Raw genomic sequence first — 16,509 nt, 5'->3', positions numbered from 1 at the left:
CTCGAGATCCGCTATCCGCAGTATTTCCTGGGGATTTCCATTCCTATTTGTGTAGATCTTATTATTCCTGTTTTTTCCAAATATACCACATAATCCAAGGAAAATAGTTTGAGTCCATTTCTTTCGGTAGCCTCCAAAATAAATAATCCAAACTTGTAAAAACTGATGTTGAGGGAAAAACTCCTGGTGGAGACGGGATCCTTGATAAGGCCCATGTTTGTAGAGCTGGTGGACATTCGAAAAGAACATGATGCACCGTTTCTTCCTCAGCTCCACAAATATTACATCTAAGATCACAATCAATGCCTCGTGTCTTTAAATTTTTGAACACCGGTAATGTTTCGGATAATATTTGCCAAATAAAGTGCCGTAATTTTGGCGAACACTTTAATTTCCAGGAGAAAGCCAATAATGGTTTTATATTTGGACCGAAAGGTGTTGTCCTTGCCTCTCTATCTGGGTATATGGTTTCGGTTTGAAATCTTGATTTCACCGAATATTTCCCAGTTTCTGTAAACGCCCAGCCATATGTATCAGGCCGTTGATTTCGGCTAAGTGCCATACCTCTGATGATCTTAATATCGTCCGGGTGTATGTATGTATTGAGCAGATTTACATTCCAAGACTTGTCTAGTGGATTGATGAGATCCTCCACCGTTAAAGATGGATTTAAAAACTGAACAGAGTTTTTTTGTTGTGCTGATCTCGGGCGAGGAGCTGGGATCCAGGGATCGTTCCTAACAGAAATCGATTGCCCGGTTCCAACTCTTTTAATCAGCCTTTTTTAACTAGAGATCTAGCTGAACATATATTTCTCCACCCATAAGAGGAAGAATAAGATCTGTGTTCATCCAATGGATGAGAGTTTCGGAAATACCTTCCTTTAAACACCCTTGAAAATAAACAGTCTGGCTTATCTATTAGTCGCCATAGTTGTTTTGTCAATAAAGCCGTATTGAAATTTTGTAAATCTCTGAAGCTCAAACCACCCTCTTCTTTATGTGTGCACATTTTGTCCCATGAACCAAGGTCTTGTTAATTTTTGTATCTAGGCATTTGGATGCTAATATTCAGATGTTATTTGTTTGAACACAATTGCATCAACATCCTACACAGTATTTAGATATAAAATGTCAAGATATTTGAGATGTTAAATAATATAGAGTTTGGATGATATATTTACATCTCAAAATCCAAAAAACCTAAATACCCTTAATACAAATATAAAAGTTAATAAAGTGAGTTACTATAATAACTAGAGGCGGAGCTCCGTGCAAGCGCGGGGATGTTAGATATACTTGTGGTGTTGTAGTGTAAAATGTTGAAGGTGGTGGAGTGCATAAGAGGAAGAGTGAAGAGATTTATAAGAAGAAGAAGAAGAGTGAAGAAGTAAAAATAAAATAAAGTGAAGAGGTTTGAAAATTCTTATTAGTTGGCACTTGTAATGTGTAAAGTTCTTTTAAATGGAAATGTAAATGTAGAGTGGGAGAGTAAAAATGGTCGAATACGTATATACTGGATGTTTATCTGCGCTATGGTGTTTCATGCAAATAATATGTTCTCCATTTTGTAACGATGATGTTTAGGTGCTAAACGAAATTATTGTAGCTCTTTTGGAATCGTATCATTGAAGCATATGTCAATATACTTGCCTCCTTTTTGTAATGTCATTATTATGAATTGTAGATCAGTAAGGAGAGCCTTTTTTTGTTTTGGAGAGTTCCGCATGTTATTTTATTTTCGACGTTCCTTTGCGATATGAATGAATATGCAAATGTGATATTGTAAAATAGATTATCAACAATGTTTCGCATGCTTTTTTTTGTCTTTTACTTCTTTTGGATAACAAATGTTTTTCTTTTCAGTACTACCAAACAAACAAAGATAACACAGATAAATAAAATCAAAATCAGCCACAATCAAGTAAAGTGCAGCACCATTATTTATCTCTGTTCAAAGCTTTCTCCAGCCTTGCCTCAAATGGTGTTGAATGTCAGTTCACGCTTTTATCCTGCATTTCCACAAAAACATGTTATTCTCAACGAATAAAACGGACTCTTGATTGATTATTACACTCATGTTGGTTTTGAAACCGGTTTAAGCGTACCTCTCTGTACTTGCTGGTGGTGTTTGGTATTCCTTTGAAGGAAGAAGCAGAGCCGCTATCTACTGCCTTTGTACAACTTATCCTCTTCTATTTCATCATCGCTTTCTGTGCAATTCTTGTATCTGTCACCTGAAGGGTTCGAGGCAACCTCACTTTTTTCAGAAGAAGACTGATCAGTCTTGTCTGGAATCACTTCTTCTTTCTTCTCTTGCAGGAGTTCAGCATATTCTTGTGACTCAATAATGTGTTCATGTGACAAAGTCTTTGGAGTCAAAAGTGACTCTCTTTCTATTAGGGCATGGACTACTTATCTCCTCAGCCTCGTCACTGACAAAAAAATCAGCATATGTTTAAGCTTTAACAAAGCTCAAAGCTCGAAACTATAAGAACAAACATCACCCAAAAATGCCAAATCAATCGCACACACTTACCAAATTTGAGTGATTGGAATCACAGAGCTTTTCTAGATCTCATCAACTGTGGAGACTCTTCTATCATTGAGATGAACAGGTTTTGCATATTCCACAGAGAGATTCTATGCAACAAAAAAACAAAGAGTTTCTATGGGTCAAAGCAAATTAAATACAAAGATGATCTATCTATCTATTATCTCGAATAGGAATCCAAAGAAAAGCTTGTGCAAATCATAAGAAGGTTTCTCAGGAAACATGCGATAGACTTACATTTGCTTTACCCTGATCGGACTCTCTACGTTTCCAACGCTGGCGATTCTTTCGGCCACCAAAACAACCTAATCAGCACCCCATCACTCAGAGAATTTCAAGGCCTAGCGAGAGACAGCTATAAAGTCCTCCGTTAGGTTGGTTGTTTCAATGTCTTTGATGAGATATTCGTCTAAATCATTGCTCACCTCAGATAACGGACACAGGTTAAGCTCTTGAATCTGCAACGAAATACAGAAAATCAGAACACGAAACAGAGCCAAACTCAACTAAAACAATGCCAACACAATCTGAAAATTATCAGTGAAAAAAAAACAATCTGAAAATTATCTAAACACCTACGACTACGAAGATTGGTGTTGATTTGAATCATGTCACTGTTCTCTTCAAATCCCCTAACCAAAAACACACCACCGACAAAAAAACTCACAACACAATCAATCAAAACACGGAAACAGAGAAATAACACAATCGTAGAGATTTAGAGACATAGGAAGATAAAGAGTTCATGGATTTAATGGAAGAAGTGGAAAGAGATACCACAGATCGAAGAGGCGTAAGAAGATGACAACTGAACCCTAATATGATTTGCAAAAAGCGAATTTTAGTTTATTAACAAAAGTCACCTTGATAACCAAGTGAACCAAAAAGATTATAAACCGAAGAGACAACCAAAATCAAAACAGAAAAAAAAGACTAAACCAAACCGAACGTGGGACCCACAACCATTTAAAGTTTGCTGATGTGGATGTCCTGAGAAGAGAAGAAAGTTCCTCATTATATATATGATTATATAATATTTTTATCCGGAAAATTTTTCACCGTCAAATCAAAACCAAAATCACGTGTTTTTAATTTTTTATTTTTTTTTCTGTCGGCTCTCACGTGTTTTTAATTAAAACCATAAAATTGTATTTTTTTACCAAATCGTAAAATCATATTTTTTTGAAAACACACAAGATACGTTTTTACGCCTAAACTGTAAAATCACATTTTTTCATCGAAATCGAAAATTGTGTTTTCTGTTAGAAATGTTCATTTTCCGTTCAAACCAGAAAATCGTATTTTTCTGTTAAAACTAAAAAATCATGTTTTTCGTGGAAACAAAAAAAAATATTTTTCACAGAAATTAGTAAACCATGTTTTTTCCACCAAAACCAGAAAGTTGTGTTTTCTCATCAAATCATAAAACTTTCTTTTTAATGTAGATTACATCCGTCGGTCGTTCGTAGCCAAGTGGTTACTGAGCTCTGCCTTCGGGCCCTGGCGTGAGGGGTTCGATCTCTCCTTACCTCAGTTTGAGGATTAAAGGTCCGAAATGACCAAAGTTGAAAAAAAAAAAAAAAGGTAGATTACATCCGACCATTGGTTTTTGACATTATTACATTTCATATAACCGTGATTGATAAACAAAAATAATTATACTTTAGATATATAATTATTTTAAAAATCAAATATAATTAATATTTTAAAGTAAACCGATTGTATTTTGGATTGGTTCTGGTTTGATTTTAGTTTTATAAATTTAGAAATAGAAATCTTTCAAATTTTTATAAGTTTTGGTTAAGTTCTAGAATTTTTTTTTCGCTGGGACCACTAGATTGGCCTTCAAAGGAAACAATAAAGTCATTGTCTACAATTCTCAAAGTCTCTTTCATTTGTTATTCGACCCAAGAAAAAAAAAACATATCCCTTTCCTCAAGAAATCTTTACCATAAGCCAAACTTTAAGACCAATCTCGTCTTCGGTGAATATTTATTTTTTCAATCCTAGGGTTAGGGCTCTTGATCGGAGGATCTAAAAAAAAATCAGAATGGGTGGAGAAGGAGATTCGAGTAAGCCGCTGACTGCTTCTGCTGCTGTTGATGGTGGTGGCGAAGGAGCTCTGGTGGCCGTCAACGTCAGATGCTCGAACGGATCCAAATTCAGTGTGAGCACGAGTCTCGATTCAACCGTGGAAGCCTTCAAACACCTGGTGGCGCAGAACAGCGACGTCCCCGCGAATCAGCAGCGATTGATTTACAAAGGTCGCATCCTCAAGGACGATCACACGCTTCTCAGCTATGGTTTGGTTCTCTTCCATCTTCTGTAGATTTGAATTGCTCTGTTGATTAAATTGTATAAATTGTATTGTAACAGGTTTGCAGGCTGATCACACGGTTCATATGGTTCGTGGCTTTGCACCATCTTCAGCACCACCACCTCCTTCTGCTCCTGTTGCAAATGCACCTCAAGATAATAACACCTCAAATCTTGGAGAATCTTTGTTCCCTGGGCTTGGTTTTAATCCATTGGGTGGTGGTGGGAACGCCATGTCCGGGTTGTTTGGAGCGGGTGGTCCGGATCTCGAGCAGGCTCAGCAACAGCTAGCTCAAAACCCTAACATGATTAGAGACATGATGAACACACCAGCCATCCAGAATCTCATGAACAACCCTGAGTTTATGCGGAGTATTATCATGAGCAACCCTCAGATGCGTGACCTCGTTGATCGCAACCCTGAGCTTGGCCACGTGCTTAATGATCCCAGCATCCTTAGGCAGACTCTGGAAGCTGCGAGGAACCCGGAGCTGATGCGGGAGATGATGCGGAATACTGATAGGGCCATGAGTAATATTGAGTCTATGCCTGAGGGGTTTAACCATCTTAGGCGTATGTATGAGAATGTTCAGGAGCCGCTCATGAATGCTACTACTATGTCTGGGAACGCTGGGAACAATGCGGCTTCTAATCCTTTTGCTGCTCTCCTTGGAAACCAGGGGGTTACTGCCACACAAGGTAGCGATGCTTCTAATAATTCTTCGACGCCTAATGCTGAAACGGGGACAGGAAATGGTATTCCGAATGCGAACCCACTTCCTAACCCTTGGGGTGCTACTGCTGGTAAGAAACTGCATTCTCACCCTCTTTTAATATAGTATAACAGTAAGAGTGACTTGGTTATAATAAATGGAAGTTTATGTTTTACCACACTGGTTCATGAGCAATATTGTGTGTAATAAATAGCTGAGCAAGTTCATATAGTTTCACTATTTGTTGTTATGAGTAAGTCTGTTTCTAAGTTAAGTTTTACTCGTAGTGCAATAAACACCATTGAACATATTTTGGGATACTTTATAGGCCAGACAAATGCCCCAGGAAGGACAAATTCTGGTGGGGATGCGAGAAGCCCTGGACTTGGTGGTCTTGGTGGCCTCGGTGGTCTTGGGGGCCTCGGTGGACTGGGTATGCTTGGAGCGGATTCACCTCTTGGTGCCACTCCAGATGCTTCTCAGTTGAGCCAGATATTGCAAAATCCAGCCATGTCCCAGATGATGCAAAGCATGCTTTCCAATCCACAATACGTAAACCAGGTAACACCTAGGCTAACCTATGATTAAGACGATGTTGCCAATGTGAACATGTCTTTAATGTTTTTCCCCTTGTTTCCAGCTTATCAATCTCAACCCACAACTCCGAAGTATGCTTGATTCGAATCCTCAATTGAGGGAAATGATGCAGAACCCAGATCTCCTTCGTCAATTTAGCTCCCCGGAGATGATGCAGGTCAGTTGGATCTCCAATGTGGTTTCTCCAAAGAAACATCTCTGTTTTTTTAAGCTATTACCAAATGTGAAGTTTCTTTAACCTAATGCCATGGTTTGTATTCTTTTGGTCTTTAGCAAATGATGAGTCTACAACAATTACTTTCCTCCCAGAATAGGAATACGACCAGCCAGTAAGTGTGGATATCCTTTATATATCTTAGTTGTATTTTGTGCTTTATTGTGTTTAGACACAATTGTAGAGCTACCTAAATGAATATTTATACTTGTGGTGAATGATCTTACCTTAAGCAATATATGGACTCAGTCACGAGTAATGCAGCAACTCTTGTATCTTTTACTGAGCTTATCGTTGTTAACTTTTATTAAGGTCTATGAAGCATTTTAATAGTTGAAATAAGCTAACAGGGTGTTGATATCTCTCTTTTGTATTTATTTCCATCAATCCCTATTCACGTTCCTAATCTAATCCATCTTCTTCTCTGTAGGGAACCAGGGCAAACTGGTGCTGCTGCCGCAGGTACTCGTAAAATTATTATCTGTATCTGAATGATAATAAATGCTTTAGTTGTTTTTCTTATAGTCTCCTTTTTGTACTCTTTGCTTCCTTATATATATATTGTTCATATGTAACTTATCGAGTAAATCATAACGATCGCAATGTTTATTGGAGCAGGCAATAACGGAGGGATGGATTTATTGATGAATCTGTTTGGCAGTCTTGGAGCTGGTGGCCTGAGTGGCACAAACCAACCCAATGGTTAGATTGTTATACCCTCTTCTTATTCTTATGTATAATATTATGAGATGGTTCCAGTGAAACAAGTTTCTTGTTTGATTCCAGTTCCTCCTGAGGAACGCTTTGCGACTCAGTTGCAACAGCTACAAGAGATGGGATTCTATGACAGAGCGGAGAACATAAGGGCTTTGCTTGCAACCAATGGAAACGTTAACGCTGCTGTGGAACGACTGTTGGGAAGTATTGGCTAGTAGCAGCAGCAGGTTCGTGTACTGGTTCATTACCTTTGTATATGTTTCAGTAATGATTATATTTTTGGAATACTTATTAATTTATACTTTATGATAGGATCTCTGAAACTTGTGGATAGAAAAGCCGCATCGATACGGTATTGGTGGTCATCTTCTTTCTCTATATCCATCATCTCCCCCAAAACCTTTTTTTATATATATTTGGGTCTTGGTCGTTTTATCTTTCAGATTTTTATTTGAATTGTTGCAACGAATACCTCTGTAAGAGCTGGTTTGGGAGCTTGGAATGGCTACATTTACGTTACCCTTTTGATTTTCGTTGTGATGTGTTCATCTTTAACACATTCCGAAGAGGTTGTGATGCAGCATAGGATTAATATCGATGATAATCACTTAAAGCCGAACCGAATTGAAGGACTAGTTCTTTTCGGCTTGATTCGTTCCTGTCAACCGTTCCCGGTTCGAAGTTTAACCAAAACTAAACTTCATCAAAACATAGTTGGAATCAAAACTAAACTCAGATTACGCATTACCAGTTAATTTTGTTTACGCAAAGAAACTCTTTAGAGAGAAAATATACTGAGCTTAAGAATCATGGGTTGACTGCCGACTCCGCTTTGTAGTAGTTAAAACCTACATAATCCCGCCCAAACTACTAATAAAACCCTCCGTACATTAATCGCTTCACCTCTAATGATGATTAAGCTCTAAAACATGATTATACAGAATTGATTATACATATGTGCTGTTGCGTCAGAGTTACCAAATCCTGAGCATAGGAAATTTGTAAAACACATCGTTGAAAATTTGAAGAAGAATCATGTAAAGAAATATTTGCTAAAATCAATGGTGCGGGACATTGTTCGGAGTTACTCTATAACAGAGTTTGACTACAAGACTTGGGAGCTGCTGTGAAGATGTGGATAACAATGCTACCGAGTCTTTCAATTCAACTATCACGAAAGCAAAGAAAAAGGCAATGGTATTGATGCTTGAGTTGATAAGAAGACAAGCAATGACATACATCGCCAAACGAAACACAACCTCGCATAGACATGACAAAAAGTGTATAAATATATGTAGTTAAGAGCTTGCAGAGGTGAAGAAGATAGCTGATTTATGCACAACTACACCTGGAACCTGTGGAGTTTTTGGAGATATCCTATGATGCAAATTCATATAGTGTTAACACTATTAGGGGTTCCTTGTGAACATGCTTAAGGTGCAATGATTGATGCTAGTTTGAATGTTGATCAGCATGTTCCAGAGTTCTTTTCTACACTGATTTAGCAGTACACTTACAACCTCAACTTCGAGCCAGTTAGAGGACCAAGAGTGTGGATGAGATCAGGTTTCATGCGTTGATTAAAAGAACTAAAAATATATAGCAATGTGATTTAATTATCATAATTACTCGATGTTAAATCTTAAATGTAAAACGTTTGAATACTTTGGACTCAAAATATTATTGAAAAAATAAATTTATCTATCCCAAAAAAAGTAAACCGATTAATTTTTTAACAAAACAAGAATTTGGACCAGGCAAATTTTGGCTATGTATAATAACACTTGTCACCACAATACAAAGTTCAGACATGGAAACTATCTGATAGTTTCCGGCCAAAGTAGGTCAGAGTTGACCCATAATTTCACTAATGACAGTTGGAGAAGTAAATGGTAAGAAAATAAAGGGTATGATATAGCCACATTGTAGAAGTTTTTACTTTAATTTTTACAAAAGAAATTCAAGTTTCTTACACAAAAAAATGGGCGAGGTTTTTGTACACTTACAAAAATTCTAATGTGAGATAATACAATATTTTATGTAATATTATATTTTTAAAAAACATTCACCATAAATTTATCGCGTATTTATAAAAAAATGCTATACTACAGTTTTGCTAATATTCCTCTCTACAAGTGCTATCTGTGTACTGAGCCCTAGAAAAGAAATAAACAAAGGTCTTGAGGAACAACAATAAAGATAGAAAGTAATTTATTTTGGCACGAATATGCTGGTCAATGTTATTAATGCGATAAAATCAGACTATTGTATTGGCAAGAAAGAGGCAGCAAGCCTAGTCAAAGGATCACAACTAAACAAATAAGAGATCAGTTTTTACTATGAAGCAATAAGCAAAAGGATACATTTTGAAACTTTGCTTTTGCCCGCTGAAAAAATCATGGGGTGTTGCCACTCAACGTCCTCTGGGAAAGTTCCTCAACAGCGACCCAACCAAAACCAGGGAGAAGGACATCCACCATTGACAAAGTTCTCCTTCTCCGATCTCAACATGGCCACCGAAAATTTTAGTTTGAAAAATATTGTTTCAGAGAGCGGAGGAGGATCTTCCAATATTGTATACAAGGGCCGTTTGCAGAATCGTGGTTTGATCGCTATTAAAAAATTTAATAATATGGCCTGGCCTGATCCTAAGACATTTGTGGTATCCTTCATTTGTTTGAATTCTTTTTATGAATTTTGAGACGGTTAATTATTGCTTTTTCGATGGGTTTTGATTATCGTTTGTCTTTCAGGAGAAGGCACATAGAGTTGGGGGGATAAAGCACAAGAGACTCGTTAATTTGATTGGATATTGCTGCGATGGAGATGAAAGGCTTCTCGTTGCCGAGTTCATGCCAAATGATACTCTCGCTAGGCATTTGTTCTATCGTATGTTCTTTTATTTTACATTATATATTGGTGGTTTACTTAACACTATTGTCATTTAGATGGTTTTAAAGGCAAACAAATGTTGTGACTAGAAAGATCCAAAACTAACATGTATAATTGTATATGTTTGTAAGATTGAATCAGAACTTGTTAGCGTCTTACGTTTTGAACTTTGTTCTATTGCTATTCACAGGGAAAAATCAAACAATGGAATGGGAAACGCGATTGGAAGTAGCATTTTCTATAGCTGAAGCATTGGATTATTGTAGTAGTGCAGGTTTTGCATCCTATAATAATTTAGATGCTTACTCAATTCTGTTTGATGAGGTATATTAATTATAATAGGTTCTTCTCAAAAACATTTTCCTAGCTATGTCTTCTTGTGGTCTAGAGATGCTGGACCACCTTTTTTTAACATTTTTGCTTCTTGGATATTGAAGAATGGGGATGCATGTCTTTCCTGTTTTGGGTTAATGAAGGAGATCAAAGATGATCAAAGAACAACCGGTATCGATTTTCAATCATCTCTTCATATTATTGTTACTATTATTTATTATTATTATTATTATTAGAATGTGATTATATATTGTCCTTGTAGGAAGTGTGAACCCTGAAAGTGTGATGTTTAGATTTGGCACCATCCTTGTGGATTTGCTAACTGGAAAGCCAATTCCTCCAAGCCATGTAAGTTACTGTGTTCAAGTTTTTCTCGCTCGCTTACTTACAAGTTTAGTAGACTGATATGTGGATATAAACCATTCTGTCTCTACTTTGTGAGTGTAATGCCTGGACTATCCTTTCATTGTCAATTTTCTCCAACATCGATCCACATACTATGTATAGTTTTTGAAATTTATTAATCCCGTGCTTCTAGGCTCATGAGATGATACATGGGAAAAATGTTGTTGAGTTGATTGATCCAAACTTGAAGGGAAAGTTCTCTGAAGACGAAGCTACCATAGTTTTCAAACTCGCCTTTAAATGTCTGCAATACGAGGATATAGAGAGTCTCAACACAAAAGACATTGTTAGAACACTTGAAACCTTGCTAACTAAAACAGATGTAATCGATTATTGTGAGAGTAGTTTCATTCTCGATATTTATTTTTTGCATTTACGTTAAAACCGATATTCTTGCTTGCAGGCCCCATCTTACGAAATGCTTGAAATGGCAAATCATAGAGAGTTATCTTGGAATAAACTTTCGCCACTAGGAAAGGCCTGTTTGAGAATGGACCTCATGGATATTCATAAAATCTTGGTGATAGCAGAATATGAAGATGACAAGGAGGTGGTCGAGGTAATCAAACACACCAACTAATGATTCTGCTGCTAATTTGGCATCAAAAGGCTTAACTATTCTATTGTATGGGTTTGTTCATGTGCTAAGTTCTCTTTCGAAGAATGGATTGAAGAGGTAAAAGATATTCAAGAGGTTCGAAAACATGGTGATCAAGCCTTCCTAGAGCAAGACTTTGAAACCGCCATTAACTGTTATTCTCAGGTAACTAGTATGTTCAACCCTATTGCATCTTACCTTGCATAGATTAAAAGTACTGTTTCCATAACTGTATGTTTTCTGTCCGAAGTTCATTGATTCTAGGAGAACGGTGTATCCAAGTGTTTATGCGAGGCGTAGTCTATGCTATTTGTTCCTCAATCAACCAGATCGAGCACTTTACGATGGGATGATTGCGCAAGAAGTATTCCCTGATTGGCCAACAGCATTCTACTTGCAGTCTGTGGCACTATCCAAATTAAATATGATCACTGATTCTGCTGATACTTTGAAAGAAGCAACTCTTCTTGAAGCAGAAAGACAGCACCGTTAGCAAGATTCCTGATTTTGCTGATTTATATACTTTTGTCTTGTGTAAACTCTGAGATGAGGATATAAAAATGTTGAATCATTTTTCCTTCTTGCTGTGACCATATTTTGATTTAGTTTTGTTTAATTACATTTTAAGAAAAAAGCACCAAAACATAAAAGGTTTATTTCCATAGATTGATTTACAAAGAGAAAGTCGAACCTGATCATTTACTAAATTTATTGCATTTATTTAGTTTTGATTGCTATAACTGTCAGTATTTTATTGTATCGAATTTGCATTAGTCATTTGTTTATATATATCTCTATTATTGGTTTTTTTTTCTGCATTGGATAAATAGTTATATATAAATAAATATGCATGAAATAAAAGAAAGGAAATATTCATCACTTTACACACACACACATATATACACACATATATGTGCTTAGGGGATGCTGAATGTCATATAGATGTGATGCTAGTATGTAGTTATTTGATTAATCGATATTAATTTAGTTGTTAAAGAAGATTAAAAATTTGAGTTCAAAAGAATTAATGAAAGGTTTTCCATATATATTTAAGTAAATCATATATTGTTAGTTATAATTCTCAATTTGATATTTAACTTCTTTTTAACAAATTAAACTCAAATTTTACAAAGATTGTATATATCTATATCGTTTAGAAAAGGGATGCAAGTAACATTAATTCCATATTAATTATCGATGTTTGTAAAGAATACAAAATTTAATAAGAAGTAATATTCGACATGAAAATGAATTATTTCAAAAGTGTATTTCAGTTTGAATAATATAGATGTTTTTCTAAACATTTTAAAACCAAATGACCCATTTCTCACTCACCATTTACCAGTCTAACAAGAGGGACATGAATTACTATCATCAAACCATAATCCTCCATTTAACAGGAAATTTTACGTTCCCCTGTGTCTCGGAGTCAGAGAATTAGAAATTTATGAGTCACACACACTGAGAGATGAAACTAATGAGTCTATGGTCAATGATGGGCTTATCACTTCCAAAGTCCCACACAGTGACAAAAGTCAGTGTGAAAGGCCACAAAAGCAAGATATGTTGCAGATCAGGACAAGAGCAACAACGATTGATTCGACATATGTAAGGACTACTTTTCAATGAGTTTACCCTAGTTTTCTTCTTGGAAACTCCATGGAATATCTTGGTATGTCCGAAAGAAATTATCACCCATGAGAAGTGCATGATTCAAAGTTTAGGTTTCTTTGTTGAATATTGATTATATTATATTTTCTTATGTTACAAACTCACAAAAGATACATAGATCTGCTGAGTAAAAACAAATATTATTGATAATCCTTAAGCTGAAGCCAGGCATCTTACAAGGACTGTTTTTTCTCAGGTGGAGGGTAGGTATCACTGAAGAATAGTTAGTTCTTTTGGGAGATTTGTTCTTTACATATCCTAAAAATTTAGCAGATTAATTATTGGTGTAAGATTCTGGAGCCATGGGCTTATACTCAAGAACTGGTCTTGTCCCCATTCTAGTCCTTGTTTAGGTACTTGCAGCTCTGGTAATGGTAAGACTCCACATGGTAGCTTCAGCGATGAAGAAGACTCCTTCATCTCTGTTTCTCTTTGTTTCTCTTCGTTCTTTGCGTTGTCGGTATGTCCTTGAAGCATGAAGTTGTTGTTTGCTTCTTGCATGGCTGATGCTTGAGGAAAAGGGAACGAAGTCATCATCAAGTCTTCTTCTTTACCAACGTAAGAAACGGTCTCGGAAGACGAGAGGGGAGAGTTTGGGCATGTTTGATTCATCTTAGATTCCATCTCTGCTCGTTGCTCCAACACTTTAAGTGATGTGGCTTTTCTGTATATCTTACACAGCACAACGTCCTGCGACCAAACAAAAAAAAACACAAAGATGAGAAACAGAGTTGTTTCTTGATAACGTTACTGACTGGAGAACAGAGCTTTTTTTTTGTTTTTAAGGTACCTTTGGTAAGGTGCAATTGTCAGGCATACGGTACTCGTTCATGACCCAATCAGTCTTGCTTCCTCCTGGTGCTCTTCCTCTGTAGAACACAAGGGTCTTCTTGAGCCCAATCACACGTTTTGGCTCAGACAAGCTTATGATCTTACGATCGGAACCAGTTGCTTTCCAATATCCTTTCTCAGTTGTCCTGCTTGGTCTCCCTCCGTTCCCATGCTTCCTTTCTCTTGGAACAAAGAAATACCATTCCCTCTCACCGATTTTCGATAAGCCTGTGATCACAGTTCAGACTATATTAATAAATAAGCTTTTATATGAAAGAAGAAAGTAACTATAATGGTACATACGAGGTAAGTCCCATGGATCATGACGATAGATGTTGAGAAAACCAATGACTTCCACTTTGGAGAATTTTCCGTAAACCATGTTCTTGAGGTAGTAGTCAGTAAGCTCCTCCTCGGTAGGGTGGAATCTGAAACCTGGAAGCTCAATCTCTTTTGACATAGCTCTCACTGGTCTCTAAAGAAGCTTACCAAAGTTTTGGTTACTTTAAAAGCTTTGTAAGTGAAAAGGTTATTGGTGATATCAGTTAGGTGTTGCAACGCATATTTATATATAACACTAAGACCTTAAGTGATGAAAGGGAGAGAGAGATAGATTCTTTGTCTCATGAGGGCCATGGGGCTATGTTTTATTGGAGCAGACCAAGTCAAGAGGAAGATGTGGAGGCATGATTTAATATATTAAATTTTGAAAGTCATGTGTGCAATTTTCCAATGTGTTATTTTCTTCTTAATGTCCAAACTTTTAGACGTTTGTGATGTTTGCTGAGAAAGAGAAGGTCTTGATCAAAGTGAATGGAGCCCACGCGTTTTTATCGTAGAAAGGGTCTTGAGGTTTTGGACCAGAAGCTTTAGTGTCCCAAAAGAATCAGTGCATTTTGATCGTGGCACTTCCACCATTTAGTTTAATCTGAGGCTTGACTTTATAAGTCTCCTCTAAAGACTGGAAGTCTTTTTCCTCTGTGGGACAGAACCTTGAACTCTATTTCTTTTCTTTCTTTCTTTTTTCTCTAAGTGCTAATTCACATAAATCAATATGATGGAAAAAATGATTTATTATAACTTTCAGTTACGAAAATTATTTAAAGCTAATATGACAATAAATAATAATAAGAAAATTTAGTAAAATGCCATTCAATTTTCTTAACAATAGTGATTACAAGACATAACTAACTGTTTTGTAGTTTTGAATGTTTTTCTTTTGTTGTCAAAAAGTGAAAATCCAATTAGATAAAAATATAGAACAAAGAAGCAATTATGCATTTTTGAAGTCTGTATCAGTTCATGAAATACTATAAAATGTAGTTTATGACGTGTTACATGAATTTGGAACTGTGTTTGAATTCGTGATAAGATCATATATGTTTAAGTAGAAAATGTTGTTTACTTCAAGTGAATAAAAGTTTTCTTCAAGAGAAAGAAAAGTAAAGAGGAATACACTTAAGAAGAAAAGGAAATATACATTGTAGAATCTTAGTGTGCAAGTTTATGTTTGTTATATAAGGAAGAATGCCTTATGAAGAAAAGCAGACCTTGCAGAATAAGTAAACGATAAAGTTTTTGTAACATTTCGGTTTCTGATATATGAAATCTTTTAATATTTTATTTGATTATTTATGTCATTAAATTAATTTTTTTTGTCACATATCCAATAAGAATTGTAGAATTAAGCGTGTTTGAGCTGAAATAGTGAAAGTATAGGTGATATATTAAAAAGTAATTCGAAATATCGTGTGAATGAGATCAAAGTACGGAGAAAGATCATCTGGTGATTGCCGATGTCATCGATGTATGTTAGGTGTTAACGTAATTGGTTAGGTACATTCGAAGATTTGAAGGATTTAAATGTAAGTTATAGTGGGAGTTTACCTTAGGATTAAGTTGTTTTAAAGAGTTGATGTTATGTAATAGAAAATAACGGTATTTCAAGAAGGCTGTGCTTGACTTCCGCGTTTGCAAGTTTTTTGTATTTGCTTTTTTCTAGTGAATTTGAAAAGAAAAACTTGTGTATCTTTTATTTTATGTCTTTATTCTGACCTCATCGGCACTTGGTATCAGAATTGATGAGGGTTAGAAAATATGAGGGTTAGGAAAGAAATTGGTTAAGGAAGAGGAATGATTTTGGGATCAGAGTTGATGGATGCATATCTAGAAGGAACTTTATAGACAAGGCCACCACATTTTGATCCATCGATTATTGATTTTAAAAGTTTGTATGCAAGCTCTTATCAGTGGATTTGATGAGGATTGGTGGAATTCAATTATGGTTGGTTGAAGTTACCTGATGATGATTGATGAAAAGGTTAAAGTTCTTAAGGTAAGAGATTTGTGGAATGTTTTAGAGAAGAATGTAACAAGTTGCGATTCTATGGCAAATACTGTGATATCTAATGAATGATATTGATGCAAGCTATTTTAAGTTTATTCTCAATGTGCATCATCTTAAAAGTTGTAAAAGACTTTGGAAAACATTTTTAAGGGTACTATAAATGTTAAGAGTGTTAAATTAGATATGTAACATCTAAGTTTTAGAATCTAAAGATGATGAAAGAGAAATTGTGGTTCAATTTAGTATTAAGTTGTGTGATATATTTAATAAGTGTTTTGCGTTTGGAAAACAATACATTTAGAAAAAGCTTATGAAAATAAAA

The 16,509-nt window shown here is 35.9% G+C and overlaps 3 protein-coding genes and 1 long non-coding RNA gene across 13 annotated transcripts; 2 read left to right on the top strand and 2 right to left on the bottom strand.

Moving 5' to 3' along the window:
- Nucleotides 1-1,804: 1,804 nt before the first annotated feature.
- LOC108826110 (uncharacterized) lies at nucleotides 1,805-3,417 on the bottom strand. 10 transcript variants are annotated; one of them, XR_008938567.1, is made up of 7 exons: nucleotides 3,331-3,355; nucleotides 3,133-3,185; nucleotides 2,979-3,011; nucleotides 2,791-2,908; nucleotides 2,539-2,642; nucleotides 2,108-2,434; nucleotides 1,805-2,011 (listed from the first exon to the last, which is right to left on the bottom strand). It is a non-coding gene; the product is annotated as an uncharacterized LOC108826110 (long non-coding RNA). The 10 variants fall into 10 exon arrangements; XR_008938569.1 differs by having other exon boundaries at nucleotides 3,129-3,185; nucleotides 3,331-3,345; XR_008938568.1 differs by lacking the exon at nucleotides 3,133-3,185 and having other exon boundaries at nucleotides 3,331-3,412.
- Nucleotides 3,418-4,440: 1,023 nt separating this feature from the next.
- Nucleotides 4,441-7,669, top strand: LOC108828414 (ubiquitin domain-containing protein DSK2b). Its single transcript, XM_018602103.2, has 9 exons — nucleotides 4,441-4,856; nucleotides 4,930-5,673; nucleotides 5,911-6,143; nucleotides 6,223-6,336; nucleotides 6,453-6,508; nucleotides 6,824-6,855; nucleotides 7,012-7,095; nucleotides 7,180-7,337; nucleotides 7,423-7,669. Exons 1-8 carry the CDS (start codon nucleotides 4,604-4,606, stop codon nucleotides 7,323-7,325), a joined length of 1,662 nt encoding a protein of 553 aa, XP_018457605.1. The 5' UTR covers nucleotides 4,441-4,603; the 3' UTR covers nucleotides 7,326-7,337; nucleotides 7,423-7,669.
- A 1,739-nt stretch (nucleotides 7,670-9,408) lies between these two features.
- Nucleotides 9,409-12,045, top strand: LOC108826772 (probable inactive receptor-like kinase BSK12). The gene is made up of 9 exons (XM_018600127.2): nucleotides 9,409-9,772; nucleotides 9,864-9,999; nucleotides 10,193-10,326; nucleotides 10,440-10,506; nucleotides 10,598-10,683; nucleotides 10,874-11,062; nucleotides 11,144-11,299; nucleotides 11,390-11,503; nucleotides 11,589-12,045. The coding sequence occupies exons 1-9, from the start codon at nucleotides 9,509-9,511 to the stop codon at nucleotides 11,829-11,831; spliced, it is 1,389 nt and encodes a 462-aa protein (XP_018455629.1). The 5' UTR covers nucleotides 9,409-9,508; the 3' UTR covers nucleotides 11,832-12,045.
- A 1,088-nt stretch (nucleotides 12,046-13,133) lies between these two features.
- On the bottom strand, nucleotides 13,134-14,393 carry LOC108828693 (NAC domain-containing protein 6). Its single transcript, XM_018602452.2, has 3 exons — nucleotides 14,144-14,393; nucleotides 13,800-14,068; nucleotides 13,134-13,699 (listed from the first exon to the last, which is right to left on the bottom strand). Exons 1-3 carry the CDS (start codon nucleotides 14,298-14,300, stop codon nucleotides 13,268-13,270), a joined length of 858 nt encoding a protein of 285 aa, XP_018457954.1. The 5' UTR covers nucleotides 14,301-14,393; the 3' UTR covers nucleotides 13,134-13,267.
- Nucleotides 14,394-16,509: the final 2,116 nt, after the last annotated feature.

This window comes from Raphanus sativus, chromosome 9 (genome assembly GCF_000801105.2).
Source record: "Raphanus sativus cultivar WK10039 chromosome 9, ASM80110v3, whole genome shotgun sequence".
Lineage (NCBI taxonomy): Eukaryota > Viridiplantae > Streptophyta > Magnoliopsida > Brassicales > Brassicaceae > Raphanus > Raphanus sativus.
The sequence above is the reverse complement of the archived record's forward strand: the minus strand, read 5'-3'. Positions and strand labels throughout refer to the sequence as shown.